Raw genomic sequence first — 18237 nt, forward strand, 5'->3', positions numbered from 1 at the left:
ACAATAGCTCCACTATCAACTCATTCATATAACATTATATACAACTTGAATGCAACAACCCATGCAACATCAACTAATGTGTCGTCACGCATATACAACTCAGAGATCTCCAACAATTGAGGTTGAGCAGTCTAGGTGGCATAAATCCTACGGAATCTAACGTTTGACCTATCTCAACCAGGTCAAGTATAGGGCATCATTAGGAACTCCAAAGAGAACCAGGTATAGACAACAATAGGCGATTACTCGGGTGTGCCACTTAGACTTGGAGGTCCAGTACTACTGTCAGGACAGAAGGGTTTGGGTATGAGCCTACCACGACCTTGGCTAACATCACCAATCCACATATGGAGTTAGCCCACCCACTGTCCTCCAAGTACCACACACCCTCCGGTACCTAGTCAAAGACTACATCTCTAACTAGATACCTTACTCAAATTGGTCATTCAACCATGACATGGATCGACTACTTCCATGTTGCCCACACAATACTAAGGGATTCAACTTTAAAACAACTTTCAACTTATCACCTTAGTACTATGTATCTTAACATAGGACATATATCTTCACCATATGTTCCCAACTTTTCAACTTTACAACAATAGACAGCTTTACAACTTTACAACAATAGGCAACTTTAGTCATCAAAATATCAACTTCAACAACTTTAGAGCAACTGAACAACTTTAAGGCAACTTACAATTTAAAAGCAGTTTTCAACAATAGACATCACATACCAACTTGACAACTTTCTATTCAATTATACAACTATACAACTTTGACAACTTTACCACTTTACAACTATAGGCGTCATAACAACTTTACAACAATAGCCATCTTTACAATAATAAGCAACTATAGTCATCAATCTCAACTTCAACAACGTTAAGGCAACTTTCAAATTTACAGCAATAGACATCTTTATACACTACTTAATTAAACAACTAGAGCAACTATAGTCAACACAATATCAACTTTACAATAATGAACTACTTCAACTTATACATCTCAACTTATTAATAATTCAACAATAAACAACATAAAAACAACTTAGTTTCACCAAATACACAACATATAGAAACTTTAACAACATATTACATATTATCAACACACAACATATAAACAACTTAAGTAAGCAACTACTCAACTCATCTTCATCAGGCAACTTAGCAACTTAACCACGTTATAAATAACTTCTAAAACACAAGAACAACTACATGCAACCACTAATTTAAATCAATCATCTCTTTTTCTTTCAAACAACAAAACCCAACTTTTTAACTCAATCTGCACCCAACAACTCAACCATTTTAAGGAAAACAATGCACGAAGCTTTCCTAACCTGAAGATTGGCTCAGAATAGCCAAGAGTTGAGAAGAAGCGGAATTTTCTTCCGAAGCTCAACCCGGGAACTTTAATCTTCCAAAAGTAAGCTTCCTAGTCCAGAGTCCCTCTCTCTAAACTTCTTTCTAAGTTTCCTTTTTCTTCTCTTCTCCTTAATTGCACGCTTATGGCCTATTTATAGAAGTCTGGAGTAGCCAGAAAGGCCCGTTTCGAGTCCGGAACAGCCCGTTCTGCACCCCTTCATCATGTGTAAAACTCACATGCAGAATGGCCCGTTCTAAAACTAGAACAGTCTGTTCTGGAGTTGAGTTTAACTCACAACAACCATGTTTGGAACGGCCTGTTCCAGTTTGGGAACGGTCCATTCTGAGCTACTAAATCATCCTTGTTTTAGTAGTTTGGAACGTCCCGTTCTAAGTTACTAACTACGTTACAATATCTATTTATACAAATTTAAATATAATTTATATATTTAAATATAATATTTATTTATATATAATTTATTATAAATTTTAGTTATATATAATAAATATTTATTAGTGTGTGTATTACACATGATAAAATACTAATTTAAAAAATGTATTATTGGTTTTTAAAATTTACATAATAAAAAATTCAAATATATTTTTTTTATTCATATTAATTTTGAAAAAACTAATTTTTGACAAAATTGATATATAATTTTATCAATATAATGATTAAAAAGAAATTGCAGTTTCAATTCCCTATATTGGAAGGAATATGTCCTGGACTAAATTATTGAACTTGTGGCGAGGATGAAAGCTGAATTGAAGTGGCCAAAGTTGGCAGCGAGAATTGTCTTTTCTTTCAAAGAGAATTATTCTACAGTAAATGATACTAGATGCTGACATTCAAAGACAAATAATTTCAAGCTTTACCCATATATTAAATATACGACTATTTTTTCACCATAACTTTTTAGAAACAAGAAGATAACAAGATAAAATCATGGTGATTTCATCACTATATCAATTATTTGTGGTTTTCAAAAATCATATTAAATTTATCTTATCACCGATTTAAAACACACAACTAATCATTAACACACCTAAAGTGGTGAAAATAAAATAACGTGGTCATGAATTACTACCAACTCCCACAATCTCCCGGCACCAACATGATGTCTCGAGTCTTACTATAAGTAATGGTATATTTTTTTATTAATTGTTTATTATTGTATATATAAAGATCTAACATGTCTCGAGTCTTACTATAAATAATGGTATTTTTTATTATTAATTGTTTATTATTATATATATAACGATTATTTATGCAATCTATATATATATATATATATATATAGGGTAGAAAACATAATACTAAAAGTCATAAATCTTCTTATGGGGTTATATAATACCCATATATAATCTACATCAAATACTTGACGACTGTATACAAAATAAACCCTATTCATTGATCAAACGTCCAAATATAATATGTTACAGGAGTAGCAACAACACAAAAGAGTCATCACCAACATGACTTGCCACAACCCATCCAAGCAATTGCAAACCTGCTAATTATGTCTTACTCTTATATTAAGTATGATCATTGTAGTTTCAATCACAAGAAAAAGAAAGGGTAAGCTTGTGAAAGAACAATAAGCAACACAGCACATCTTTAACAACTTTAATTAGCATTTAAATAACATCATCAACATAGACTACAATAAGAAACTAATATGTTGTCACGCATATCAACTACGGAGATCTTCTATAGTAAAGGTGAACAATTTAAGTGACTAGATCTTATCAAACCATTACATTTAACCTATCGCAACCAAGTAAAGTATGGACAACCTTAAGCCTCAAAGAGTACTAGATTTACAACTTAAATTTGATTTCTTAGGTTTTGTCACATAAACTAAGAAGCATAGTACTATTGTCATAGTAGAACAACTTGAGTATGAACCTACCACGATATTAGTTTGCAACATTAATCATCTTCTTATGAGATTAATCCACCGACTACCCTCCAAATACTATCTCCTTCTAATACTCAGTAAGGGACTAAGTCTCTAACCTTGTACTTTACTCAATTGGTCACTTTATACATGCATGTCTCGACCTTATCACATACGGATTTCACATAAAACTTAGAGAAGACAACTTAAAGTAATTATCATTATACCATATTCATCATACAACTTAGTCATCATTTTTCAATCATAAAACAACTTAAACATCACATTAAAATCATGTGACTTGTGCTCAATGCCATCCCTTGGAAGTCCGGTGTCGTCGAGGTAAAGGGCTTTTTGTCTTGCTTGTGCTCAGCACCAAACTACTCACGCTCGACATGGGGAGGCAAAGGGTCTCCTACTCTATCGTGCCTAGTGTGGCAAAATCCCATGCCCAAACCTTAATCAGGTAGAGGGCCTTTGCCTGACTCATGTTCGACATCACTCCATTAGTGCTCGATGTCAATTAAAACGATTCTCTCTTCTCACATCCAACACCATTCAAGCTAATGCCCAATGTGGCCAAGATAAAGGTGATTCTACCTCCCCACATCCAACGCCACCAATCCTGTCTGGCGTGATGTGGTTGAAAACCCTTGATTTCAAGTCACACCTAGCGCCATGAAGGTGTACGTGCTTGTCGTGATACCAATTTTTGCACTTATGTAGAAACTTGATTTGCCCAATCTACTTGAAACTCATAAATACACTAACATGCAACATATCATACAACATCTAAGCACCACAAACAACTCGAAAACAACATCATTTATAACATGCAACCACTATAAAATCATAAATGATCACATCTCTTTCCAAACACAACCAAAATCTCCAACACCACATATTCATCATCTCATCCAAATTTTCAATCGAAAACAACCATCAATAATGGAATCAAACAACAAATCATCAACATGTAATCCAACAAAATCAAACACAAAGTTTTCCTTACCCCAACTCCCAGCACAAGAGAAGGACAAAGAAAAGGAAGAACTTTGGGTCACCATACGACTTCCACCAGCTTAGATTCTTAGCATCAAATCTTGAATCTTTGGCTTAGTCACTTTAAATCAGCTATAGGAAAGGTAGAAGGAAGATTTTCAATAGAAAAGGGAGAAGATAGATTTTGCTCTTAGAGAACTTCACTTTAACTTTTCTTAAAACTTAAACTTATGAGATTCATGTCTTAAGAAAAATCTTAAATACCCTTCCTTAAGTTAAACTAACTTAACTTTGACTCAATTACCTTAGAGACAACTTAACTCTCAAAGTCTCTTGACTTCAAAGTTCTCAAACAACAACACTAGCAACAACTTAGAAACAATCATATAATTCATACAATTAATTAAAACACCTTAAAAAGTGTTGGGATACAAACAAGTCTCACATCGATAAAATAAGAAAATAAATAACAACTTATATAACATAGACATACTTCAATGATTGAGAGGCCTTTTGGGTGATGACCAAAAATAAAATCGTTAGGGCTTAGGCCCAAAGCGGACAATATTTCATCATTGTGGAGTATGTTTCTGCTGCATGCAAGGTTAGGTCTCTTGTTTGGGGGGAGGATTGTTGGGATACAAACAAGTCTCACATCGATAAAATAAGATAACAAATAACAACTTATATAACATAAACATACTTCAATGATAGAGAGGCCTTTTAAGTAATGACCAAAAGCAAAACCGTGAGGGCTAAGGCCCAAAGCGGACAATATCTCATAATTGTGGAGTATGTTTGTGAAATAACCTTATAAAAAAACAACCTTCATAAAATATCCCCTCAGACAAATACCATAAAATACCCCATCAAAAAGAATAATGTTACAATATAAATAAAAAAATTAAATATATTTAATATCCGAAAACATAAAATATTTAATATTTTTCTCCACTAACAAATAAGAGAATTTGTAAAATTATAAGAAAATACAAAAATTATTATTGTTTTTATATTCTCTCTCGTCCTTATTATATAACACTATTTAGAAAGAAATAGTGATTCTTTTTATAAGGCAATTTACAAATTTCACAAAACATTAATTGTATTTTTCATTTTTTACTCTTATTAAAAATTGTGAAAATATGTGTTTCTTGTTGTTGGGTAATGAGAAGAGAATTAGAGAAACAAATGTTTTTTCTATCACATTCTAAACTCTCTTATTATCATATATTGTATCAATTTTATTGTATCGATACATAATTTTTGATATAAAATAATATTTTTACTTTTCTCATGAAAATGATAGGTAAAAAATGAAAATCGATACATCATGATTTTGTTTTATAAATTCAAAAAAGATCAACATACATAACCACATATATTAGTTTGTGTGATTCTATTAAAAATTTCTTATAATAATCCAAAGAAGTATATAAACATTCTTTCAATCTTGACATACTCCCTTTGTTCTCTATTATAAACAACAAAATACACACATTTTTTTTTGTTCTTAATTATAAGTAGATTTTAACTATTTTTTGTTTCATTTGGTGATATTCACTCTAAAATATCCCCTTTTTTATTCTATATTTGGTTGGTTGGATGGAAAATAAAAGAAAAGAAAAAAAAATTGAATTTCAAATTAAAGGAAAAGTAGAAGGAAAATGAAAGTTAAATTTTTGTCCACGAAAGTCAACTTTTTTCCCCCTATTTTCTATTCACTTTCTCTTCAACCAAATAAAAGAAAATGATTTTTTTTTAATTTTTCTTTCATTTTTATTTTATTTTCTTTCTTTCCATTGTTATTTCTTTCGAACATAGGATAAATATATGTCCTTTCAATTATATTATTTTTTTCATTTATAATAAGGATAATTTTTTAAAAAATATATATTTTAGAGCAAGTATAAAATTTAATATAAATAATTAATTTTCTTAATATATGTGAAATTATTTTTTTATAATAAAAAAAAATGTAATGTATTTCGTTTACTTGTGAGGTTTACTAGTGTGGTCCGTCAATAGCTAGATTTAAGAAATGTCTTTATTACTGACAATAAGTACACCGGAAGGTCAACTTTTGCAAAAACTGTGGCTTAGGGGCTAGGGCATTTAGCCACCTACTGTAGTGGCTCACATAATTTAGAGTATTTAATATTTTATACTCCCAAATGCTTTTCTAACATTATGATAATGTTCTAAAACAAATGATGTTTTAATTTTTCAAAATTTAATATTGATTATTATTTTTAAATTTTTTATAAATTATTTAATTATTATGCTTTAAAATAATGTATTTATTGAGAAGATAGATTACTTTAATAAAATTGTATTAAAAATAGTATATTTATTGTTATCTTTAATTTGTATGTATAAGTTATAAATTGTAATTATTGTGAAACGGATGGGGTAATATTTTATATTTTTTAAATAACTCAAAATATTTTTATTGATCAAAGAAACACTTTACAGATACAAAATTTTAAGAGGAACGGTTGTTTTTTTTTTTTTTTTCGCACTAATCTCTTAGTTTGAGGCACTTCAAAGAATGGGACAGCTAGCCCCAAAATTTAACGGAGCTGCATACACAAGACAGGATTTGAACCCCTGACATTGCTTAAGCGTGGATCAACCCCTACCACTGAACCACACGCTTTAGGTTAGAGGAATGGTTGTTTAGTTTAACAGCTCTCTATTTTTCTCAATTTCTCTCCAAGGATGCCCTTAATTACTTCTATTTTTGGTGTCTAAGCTTCTCATCATAGCCTGATTTGCTGGTCCGTCCACACAATTAATCTAATAAAAATTTACATATTGTTTTGCCCATTTTTTAGATTTTAATTATAATACATTATTTTAGTATTTATGTTTAAATTTTATTAAAGAATCTGTCCAATATTATTACATAAAATATACTTATTAATATCTCTGTTAGTAAAAACATCACACTAAATCTAATAGATATTACATTACTTTTCAATCTGTTACTTTTAGATATGTTATTAATGACTTAAGAGATTAAAATAAGAATTTTAAAAATTATAGAGATTAAAAATAATATTTTTAAATTTGAGGGGTTATAAATAAATTTATCTTAAATTTAATAGATTAAAAATATATTTAAGTCAATTTCATAGTATCAATTAATAAAAAATATTTTAAACATAATTTTTGGATAATTATCATACATGTCAACTTATTATTAAGGGTGAAAATAAACTACATGATCCATCGATACTAGAGTAGAAGATAATATAATTGATGAATTGTGTAGTATTATACTCAAAATCATATTTTTTTTTTGTGTAAATTTTTAGGCTTGCAGATAGTGCCAATAGATCCTAACTCTTTTTTTTTTTTTTTAATATAAGTCAACATGTCTAATATTTATAAAAACAAATAAATGTATGATTTTAATACATTATAATATATTTGATGTAATAATAATAATAAATATTTTTTATTTTATTTAAATAAGTTTACCTAATAGGCCTAATAATTTTTTTAAATGATTTAAAAGTTCAATCCTTTTAACTAAATAAAAAACCTTGGTGTGGTTTACTTTTTAAATAAAGTTTGGCCTAAACTTGATGTAAAATAGGTCAGAGACTCCATGTTGAATGAATTAATCAACCTATTTTCACCTCTACTTACCATATATGATACTCAGTGTAAAAATAATTTATATTGTTGGTGTATTCGGTGTATTCTAATTATTTTTTAATCTCAAAAAAATTAAGTTTAGAGTGAAAATACTATAATTATTCTAATTAAATTCTTTTTCAATCTTTAAATTCTATTATAAAGTTTAAATTTATGAAATATTATAATTAGAACAATACACTCACAGAGAAAATTAAAACTATGATGGTAGTCAGCCAATTTATCCAAAGAAGATTAAACATTGATAAAATTAATGAATAGTTTATATTAATAATATATAAAAAGTACATATTTTTAAAAATAAAAATTTCCCAAGTTTTGGACCTTAGGAAAAGTCGTCTCTGCATGATACAGACAACCGTTTCTTATAGACCAACTGAGTACATTGACTTGGGAGTCTCGAGTTTCCAATCAGTAGACTTTGTTTAAACAATGTTTCAACTTTGCAAACTGTTGTTTCGTACTCTCACTACGCCTACCTTAAAGTATTTCTGATCTTGCTACTTTTCTTCTCTCAAATAACGTGTTAAACTTGAACGTTGTTTCAGAGAGAAACTAAACTGGTCAGTCCAATTGTCCTGTTTACTTCTTTTATAATTGTCACAAGACTCACAACCTCCCCCAACACACCACCACTGTGTGATTTGTAGCAAGTGACATGTATCCTTTTCCACAACCAACCTCTCAGGTTGCATTTTTTACACTAAATGTATCCTTCTCACTTGTTTCTTTATATGCCAATCATATAAACAAGTAGCATGTTCCCCCAGATGCTGTAAAGCATTCCTGTGTTCACACAATCCAGGTTGATTTTTCCTTTGATCTATCAATCACCATCTATGTATGTAGCTGAAGTGCATAGTTCTTGAAGGGGTACAACTTAAAGAACGTTATGTCTTTTATGAGAATCATTTTCCTTTGTTATCATACACTTGTCTGTCTTTCTAAAATTTCCTTGGCAGTTGAGTCCATTTCTCAAGACCTGTCCCTAAGTGATGATGGCAATGACACCACCTTAGTCTCCAAAGATGGAACCTTTGAACTTGGATTCTTCACCCCAGGAAACTCCCAGAAACGTTACCTGGGGATTTGGTACAGGAAAATCCCTATTCAGACTGTGGTTTGGGTTGCAAACAGGCTCAATCCAATCAATGATTCATCTGGCATCTTGAGAATGAACACCACCACTGGGAGCCTTGTCTTAACACAGAATAATACTGTTGTTTGGTCTACAACCTCTTTGAGAAAGCCAGAGAATCCAGTGGCCATTCTATTAGATTCTGGCAATCTTGTGGTAAGAGATGAGAGAGATTCAAACCCTGAGGCCTACTTGTGGCAGAGTTTTGACTACCCAACTGACACCTTCTTACCTGACATGAAGTTTGGTTGGAACTTGAGAACTGGTTTAAATAGGAACATAACTGCATGGAAGAGTCCTGATGATCCATCTCCTAGTGACTTCTCTTTTGGTATGGTGTTGCATAACTATCCTGAGGCCTATATGATGAAGGGGGACCAAAAGTTCTACCGAAGTGGACCATGGAATGGCTTGCATTCAAGTGGTTCACCACAAGTAAGGGCCAACCCCATTTATGACTTCAAGTTTGTTTTCAACAAGGATGAAGTTTACTACACATACAATCTTAAGAACTCGTCTATGATCTCAAGGCTGGTGTTGAATGGAACAAGCTACGTTCGTAGGCGTTATGTGTGGATTGAATCAAAGAAAAGATGGGAGGTCTACACATCAGTGCCATTGGACTTGTGTGACAGCTATGCCCTTTGTGGAGCTAATGCAAATTGTGTTATTTCAGATTCACCAATTTGCCAATGCTTGAAAGGGTTCAATCCCAAGTCACCTCAGTCATGGAACTCAATGGATTGGTCTCATGGATGTGTCCGAAATAAGGAATTAAGCTGTGAGGATAAGCACAAAGATGGATTTATCAAATTAACTGAGCTGAAAACACCTGACACTACACATACTTGGCTGGATCAGACAATTGGGTTAGAGGAATGCAGAGCTAAGTGCTTGGATAACTGTTCTTGTATGGCTTATGCGAATTCTGATATCAGTGGAGAAGGAATTGGCTGTGCCATGTGGTTTGGTGATCTAATTGATATTAGACAGTTTGCAGCAGGAGGGCAGGACCTATATGTTCGAATGGATGCTTCAGAGTTAGGTAGGAACATAGCTTTGCTACTTACTAGTCCTCCTTCAAAAAGTTTCTTAGCTAGAATAAATTTCATATGTGAATATTAATGTTACCTTTGGAATTTTTTGATCAAATATAACTAGAACATGCCATTGAGGGTCACAAGAAGGGGGGAATCATAGTGGCAGTGATGGTTTCTTTGGCTGTGGCAGTGGTTTCTGGCATACTAATATTACTTGGCTGGTGTTATAGAAAGAAATCACGCACTATTGTAAAAGGTAACATTACAATTTTTGTTCCTCTTCTCGAAAGGAAACTGACGTCTATTTTGCTTCATTAATGTTCATAGTATTGTATTAGATGTATGTGTATTATTTGACAACCAATTTGGATTGCAATAAGTTTGTGGAATTCAGACCGAAATAACAGGACAAAAAGTTTTATGGACCTTGAAAAGTCATGAGAGACACTTATTATGAATCCCTCCTTGAATGGAGGATTAGGTCGCTATTTATGATTGCAACCAATTGACACATCTATTATTCGTGGATTTTATTTTTCAATTTTTTTTTCTGGCTATTGTGTTGGAATAGGTAAATCAACATGAACTTTTAATTGAATGTCTCAAAAGTAATTTGGTTAGAATTGAAACTCTTTTTTCTGTGTATAGTTTCCATTTTTTTTTCTTGTTTTCAGTTTGCTAATTCCTTGCATCCAGTTGGAGGTACTAGCCTTCACATTTCTTTCATTATTTGTTTGCATTTGGAGAGAAGGGGTTAAGTGGAATAACATAAAGTAGGTGTTATGAATTTTCCATTTTATGAGGAGATGAAATTTTAGTCCTTTCAAAAATTAAAAAAAAAAAATTGTAATGCTTATCACAATCTGAAACCACCCACTTATACTATGTCAGAGAGATTAGACTTCAGTATCAAAGCAGATAAAAACAGTGGAATGCAAGTGGACGATATGGATCTACCAGTCTTTGACTTGTCAACAATAGCTAAAGCCACTAGCAACTTTACAACCAAGAACAAAATTGGAGAAGGTGGTTTTGGACCTGTATATAGGGTAATTTGTTTATAGATTGTTATGACATTTAGAATTAAGGAGGAAAAGTAAATTGAATAGTTCTATAATTTAAATTTTCTGGGAATTCTAGCAGATGGGCTGGAAATTGCTGTGAAGAGGCTTTCAACAAGCTCAGGACAAGGATTGACTGAATTCAAGAATGAAGTAAAATTGATTGCAAAACTTCAACACCGTAATCTTGTAAAGCTTCTTGGATGTTGCCTTGAAGGAGAGGAACAAATGTTGGTCTATGAATACATGCTTAATGGTAGCCTGGACTCATTTATTTTTGGTATGGATCCAACAAAGGAAATTTATTTTTATCAAGTGGTCATGATTAGTTTCATGATTTGAGTATACCTTAATTGCTTCCCACACTAGAACATTCTTTTAATACCTTAAAATCAAATCGATTAACTTATGTGATGGAAATGTGGCAGATGAACAAAGAAGAGAATCACTAGACTGGTCAAAGCGCTACAATATTATATGTGGAATCGCCAAGGGCCTTCTTTATCTTCATCAGGATTCTAGACTAAGGATCATTCATAGAGATCTCAAAGCAAGTAATGTTTTACTTGATAGTGAGTTGAATCCCAAAATTTCAGATTTTGGCTTGGCTAGAATTTTTGGTGGAGATCAGAAAGAAGGAAACACAAAGAGAATAGTAGGGACTTAGTAAGTGAATAATATTTTTTCCAATCAAGCTGAATTCAATTTCCTCCTAGTTAAGGTCTTAAGAGCTTCATTTCCAAATATGTTCTGCAGTGGTTACATGGCACCTGAATATGCAACTGATGGACTATTTTCGGTGAAATCTGATGTTTTCAGCTTTGGAGTTTTATTGATGGAGATTATATCTGGGAAGAGAAGTAGAGGATATTATAATCAGAACCACATCCATAATCTCATAGGCTATGTAAGTATAGAGAGACAAATTGTAAATTCACATGTATCAAACAAGTGTGTATCCTTTATGACAAGCAATTTTAATGTCTTTCAGGCATGGAAACTATGGAAAGAAGGAAGAACACTAGAACTGATTGATAAAAGCATAGAACACTCTAGTTTTCTATCACAAATGTTGCATTGCATTCATGTGAGTCTCTTGTGTGTTCAACAGCATCCAGAGGATAGACCTGGAATGTCTTGTGTGCTTCTAATGTTAGTGAGTGAGCTTGAATTGCCTGAGCCAAAAGAGCCAGGATTCTTTGGAAAATATTCAGGTGAAGCAGATTCCTCCACAAGTAAGCAGAAACAAGGTTCGACAAATGAAATAACCATTACCTTATTAGAAGCCCGTTGATATTCTTTGCCAGTCACATCCATCATCCACCTTGCATAGATATGCATAATATTGTATTAAATTAACTCAAGGTCTAGGACTATATTCTCTCTCACTCTTTGATGGAATTCAAGAAGAATTAGAAGGCTTAAACTCATATATTTTATTCATACTTGTAACCTTTTAAATACATAATTGAAAGTTGATACAAATTCTGCTCATAAACATAAAATTAAATGACAAATATAAATACTCATAAAAGTGTAACAGCACCTATAATTCCTATAATTAAAAAATCATAACCGTAAAAATTCTAATAATGCTCCATTAATATGAAATAAACTCAAATAATAGATGCTGATTCAGATTCTCAACACTCCTCCTTGAATCAGTAGCTATTAACTCGAAATTTCCCTCTCAAGTTCTCAAACTTTCCTTTTGGAAGTGCCTTTGTAAAGATGTTTACCAATTGATCTTTTATCATTCAATCTAACTCCTTCTCCTGTCTTTGAATACCATTTGTTGGAATTTGTCATATCAAATACATCTTGCATAAAAGTGTGACCAAATCTTCCATGCCAAACATTACTCTCATCAATTTTAGTAATAAAATCATGATCTTCAACCAAATCAAATTTCAAATAAAAATCATTTTTTGTCATCTCAATCTTTACAATCTCTAAACCATGTTCATCCATGATAAAACAATAATTCTCTTTAAAAGAGACTCCATAACCATTCCTTAGCATTTGTGGAACACTAAGAACATTTTGATCCAATTTTGGAATGTAGAGAACATCTTTAACAATTATCATACCTTTCTTGGTTGCAATAGAAATTGTACCTTTTCCATTGGCTTGTACAATTTCACCATTTCCCATCTTGACTTTTGGCTTAATTGATTTGTCAATGGAGGTAAAAAATGATAAATATTTAGTCATGTGACTAGTGCAACCACTGTCAATGAGCCAAGTATTCAATTCATGTGAATTGAATTCTTGAGATGCCATAAATAAATACTCATCTTCATCATCATTTTTTTCTTCAACCACATTTGCCTATTTTTTTTAGTTGTTGTTCAGGCTGATTCTTCTTTAATCTGCAATACTTTTCACTATGACCATTTTTATTGCAAAAATTACAGTGAAAAAGTGGTTTATCTTTAAACCAACAATCTTCTTTAGAATGGTTGGTTCTTTGACAATGAAAACAAGGCAAAAAATTTCCTTTTCTCGAAGAACCTTCATCTTTTCCTTTGTTCTTATTGAAAGTTCGTGACTTTCCAAAATTCCTTCCATTGTGCTTTGCTCGAAAGGCACCTTCAACAGCTTCATCACTTCTAATGGAGACTCTTTGCTCTTGTGCGTGAAGCTTGCTAGTCAATTCAGTAATTGTGAGAGTTTGCAAATCACAAGACTCTTCAATTACAGAAATCTTGACTTCAAATCTTTCAGGCACCGAAACCATGATTTTCTCGACAACCTTTTGATCTGTAAATGATGTTTCACCAAGAAGTCGCATTTGGTTCACAACATCCATTAATCTGCCAGAATAATCTTTGACAGATTCATTATCCTTCATCTTCATCAATTCAAATTCTTTCTTCAATGTGAGAAGTCTAACAGATTTGACTCTGCTACTGCCTTCAAATTCATCTTGAATCTTGTCCCACACCTGTTTAGGTGTTTCCAAATCCATGATTTTAGTAAAAATATGATCTGCAAGTCCTGCATGTAGACAAGTGATGGCTTTATCTTTCTTCAGCTTCTCCTCCTCATAAGCTTTGATTTGTGCAATGGTTGGATTTTCTCTCAATGGTGGTGGATCAGCTTCAGAAATTACAACATTCCATAAGCCTTGAGATCTTAAAACAAATTTCATCTTGACGGCCCAAATATGATAATTTTCACCATTAAACATTGGAATTGCAGGTGAATTGGTGGAAGTAGACATCCTTGCACCAAAAATTGTTTAAACAATAAATCACTCAATTTTGTGTTTGCACTCAACCTCAATGTGTTTAGCGCTCAATAAACTTTTCCTCACAGCCCGTAAGAAGCAAGCTCTTGATACCACTTGATGGAATTCAAAAAGAATTAGAAGACTTAAACTCATATATTTTATTCATACTTGTAACCTTTTAAATACATAATTGAAAGTTGATACAAATTCTGCTCATAAACATAAAATTAAATGACAAATATAAATACTCATAAAAGTGTAACAGCACCTATAATTCCTATAATTAAAAAATCATAACCGTAGGAATTCTAATAATACTCCATTAATATGAAATAAACTCAAATAATAGATGCTGATTCAGATTCTCAACACTCTTTCCCTCCCTTTCTTCCTTTTGTGTGAAGTAGTGATTAAACATACTAATATTGAAAGAGAACACTAGAAGCATGGTAGCGTGTGAAGGGTTGCAATAATGATATCACAAAAAAAAAAATAAATGGGTGACACAAGTAACCATGAAATCAAATTTGTGGTTTCTTACTTTCCATACCTTAAAGCTGGGTCAGACTCTTACATCTGAGTCAATAATACCATGAATTTTCTGTAACTACTAGTCTTGTTTGAGAAGATGTAGCAACTTGCTAAAATCATGTGTTCACCCATTTATCAGTTTTTAATTTTTATGTTTCTTTCTTTTCTATCCGTCGAAAGAACAAATTATTGAAAATCTGGCTAGGTCGAGATAACACAACTGCACAAGCTAGAAAAAGTCTGAAACCAAGTTTACCAATCCTTAAGTAGAAAGTTAGATATTTTGATACTTTTAGTGCGTGTTTGGAATTTGGATTAATTAAGTTTTAGAATTCATTTTTCTCATATAACATTTTGAAAGAGTTTTGAAAAAAAAAATTTAATTCACCTGAAATAAGTGTTTTTCCAAAAGAATCCAAACATGTCTCTAGATGAAGCTATATGCAAAATTCATCATTATTAGGTTTTGTGAATGCTCTCTAATGAAATTGTTTTGCGTGAGGCAGAGTTTTTTTTTATTCAGCATTATAGCTTATAGCGAACCTCTCAACTATTACATCACAGGTTTTGTTGGCCTAGTTCTACATTTGACAAAAACTTAGTCGGAAAAAGAGCCAAAGAATCAATGACACTTAGTGGAGAAGTTCTAATAAGTGCGTTCTTACTTCTTACTTGGAATACTATTTGCAACCTTTGTAAGTAAAATAAATAAATAAATAATAATAATAATAATAAAAACAAAAATCACCCTAATAAGATTATATGCAAATTAATTGAGACTTGAGTGAGACTCTACTTTATTATTCCATTTTTTTTCCTAAAACAAGTATTTCTTGACCATTAAATAAAAACTAATCTCATTCGAATTTTGATTACTATGTATTGGGAAAAACCCAAGTCCCACATCGACTAGAGATTAGGCAATTGAATAGTATATAAGTGGAAAGCAACCCTCACCTTACAAGCCGGTTTTGTAGGGTTGAGTTAGGCTTAATCTACTATTCTAACATTGTATCAGATTCATTTAGATCCACTTTAAAAATGGGTCACCCACCATTGATGCATGCCTCATAGGTATGAGCGGGTGTATTGGGAAAAACCCAAGTCCCGCCTATCCTAGATCATTAAAAAAGGGTCACCCACCATTTATCCACGTACCGACGTGAGGGGGTGTATTGGGAAAAACTCAAGTCCCACATCGACTAGAGATTAGGCAATTGAATAGTATATAAGTGGAAAGCAACCCTCACCTTACAAGCCGATTGAGTTAGGCTTAATCCACTATTCTAACACTATGTTATCCCATTTTGTCTGCCCAGAAATTCACATTCCCATCACATCTTTGTCTAAAACTAAATCCAATTAAATGCTATGATAAAACAAGTTGTTATCCTCTACTCTCTTATCATTTTTGCTTAATCTGCATAGAACTTCCAAATTCTTGAACTGGGCCTACAAAAAGAGCGAATGGACAAGGACTTCTAACATTTTTCCCTCCTTGATCAACAAAATGATGTTGAAAAATGGAAGAGCCTTCATTATGAAAAAGCAATGTAAAAGGTGAACACTAGTCACTTGTCAGCTTTCAAACTTGATGCTTGGCAACGACGCCATTACTTGTTCGACTCTCTCATGCACTTTACAGTTAATCCGTTTTGAATTTCTTGTAAGCTGAAACCCAAATTTAAACGCCACGTCCACACACTCCCCAAAAAAATAAAATAAAATCAATTAAGTTAGCTGGCTAGAGCAAATAAAGAAAAAGATGAAGAGAATCAAGACTTGTTGGGAATGGACCACAACGTGTAGTAGAGAGGGGCAAAAAGTCTCCACTACGATTCTGTCCTTATCGTGTAGAATTAGGTGTTATCCATCTTTCACGGCTCCAATCATATAACAAGTTCCCCAGAATCTTAGGTAATTTAATTTATCCACACCTTATACATTTACATTACATCCAAAGCAATATATTATATATTTACAGTTTTATTTTGCACTAGTGGAATATGGAACCTAAGAGACAAGAAAACTCCTCTATTGTTTGCATATGGCAAAACACTAAATTAAAATATTGCATGCAAGGAGTTTGGTGTAAATATGTAGTATGTATACTTTGTACCCAGCATGGTCAAAAGCATTCTAGCATGTTTGTGTTTGACAGATCTTAGATTTAAGGCTAATTTTTTTAAGTTTTATTTTTATATAATTAATTAAATTTTATTTTTTTAAAATAAGGTTTTAATTAAATTTAATAATAAAGAAGTTTTAGCATCACGTACAATGATAACTCATTTGATCATTGATTCACTATTTTACAACATAGTTTCAAATTAAATATAAAAAAAAATTGTTTTTGAAAAATGGTAATAATTATAAGTATTATTTATAATACTTTATAACATATATTGCACACATTTTAAAAATTAATATGTTTAACACTTTTAATGGAACACTAATTTATTTTGTTATTATTTTTTAATAACTTTAAATTAGAGAAAAAAGTCATAATCATTAATATAATATTTTTTTCAAAATTTTATTTATTGAAATTTAAATATATATTTTTCGAAGTGATTTCATATTTTAATTTTTTTTAAATAAGTTGTGAATAAAATAAAATAAAATAATTTAATATTTATATAAAATAGTCAAATTAGAAAATATTTTTATAGAAGAATCAAAAGAATTAATTTCTAATCGAATTTCATACTTTTTATGATCTTATTATAATCATTTTCGTTAATATTTTTATATAAATCATAATATTTTTATGAAATTCAATCTTTATATTTATTTTAATATTATTTTTATCAAAATTTAAAGCATATTAATAAAATAGTTTTTTTATTTTTAAAATTAATAATCTTATAATAATATTAATGTGTATATATATATATATATAATTTTATAATATTATATGCTAAAAAATTAATTATAAATAATATAATAAAATATTTAAATATTTAAATTAAAATTAATTATTTTAAAATATATAAAAAAATTAACACTTTGGCTGGGGCTAAGCCAATAAACTTAATAGTCTTGCCTTAGCCACGGCTCACAATCCTAGTTTGGTATTAATAAAATGCTACTTTTCTTGTGACCAAAAAAATATGTAGTATATATGAATAAATAAAATGCATGAAGCTTTGAATACAAGTACGTATCAATATATATACAAAACGCGTGCTATTTTTCCTACGACCAAAAAAAGTTTTTTTTTTTTTTAAATAACAATCAAATTTAAGATTTTGTAAAGGATGTGTATGTTATATTATATGGTACATTTTATTAAT

The 18237-nt window shown here is 31.2% G+C and overlaps 3 protein-coding genes across 4 annotated transcripts; 1 reads left to right on the top strand and 2 right to left on the bottom strand.

Annotated features, from left to right (window-relative positions):
- The first annotated feature begins 7388 nt into the window (after positions 1-7388).
- LOC109817174 (G-type lectin S-receptor-like serine/threonine-protein kinase At4g27290) lies at positions 7389-13502 on the top strand. 2 transcript variants are annotated; one of them, XM_083065672.1, is made up of 6 exons: positions 7389-10119; positions 10236-10370; positions 11258-11455; positions 11604-11841; positions 11995-12082; positions 12167-13502. In XM_083065672.1, the coding sequence occupies exons 1-6, from the start codon at positions 8829-8831 to the stop codon at positions 12467-12469; spliced, it is 2253 nt and encodes a 750-aa protein (XP_082921798.1). In that variant the 5' UTR covers positions 7389-8828; the 3' UTR covers positions 12470-13502. The 2 variants fall into 2 exon arrangements, with proteins under 2 accessions (XP_082921798.1, XP_082921797.1); XM_083065671.1 differs by having other exon boundaries at positions 7394-10119; positions 11932-12082.
- Positions 12874-13329, bottom strand: LOC145952487 (uncharacterized). The gene has a single exon (XM_083064854.1). It carries the CDS (start codon positions 13327-13329, stop codon positions 12874-12876), a length of 456 nt encoding a protein of 151 aa, XP_082920980.1.
- On the bottom strand, positions 13386-14401 carry LOC145952488 (uncharacterized). The gene is made up of 2 exons (XM_083064855.1): positions 13690-14401; positions 13386-13405 (listed from the first exon to the last, which is right to left on the bottom strand). Exons 1-2 carry the CDS (start codon positions 14399-14401, stop codon positions 13386-13388), a joined length of 732 nt encoding a protein of 243 aa, XP_082920981.1.
- Positions 14402-18237: the final 3836 nt, after the last annotated feature.

Source organism: Cajanus cajan, chromosome 10 (genome assembly GCF_000230855.2).
Source record: "Cajanus cajan strain Asha chromosome 10, NIPB_CcT2T_4, whole genome shotgun sequence".
NCBI lineage: Eukaryota > Viridiplantae > Streptophyta > Magnoliopsida > Fabales > Fabaceae > Cajanus > Cajanus cajan.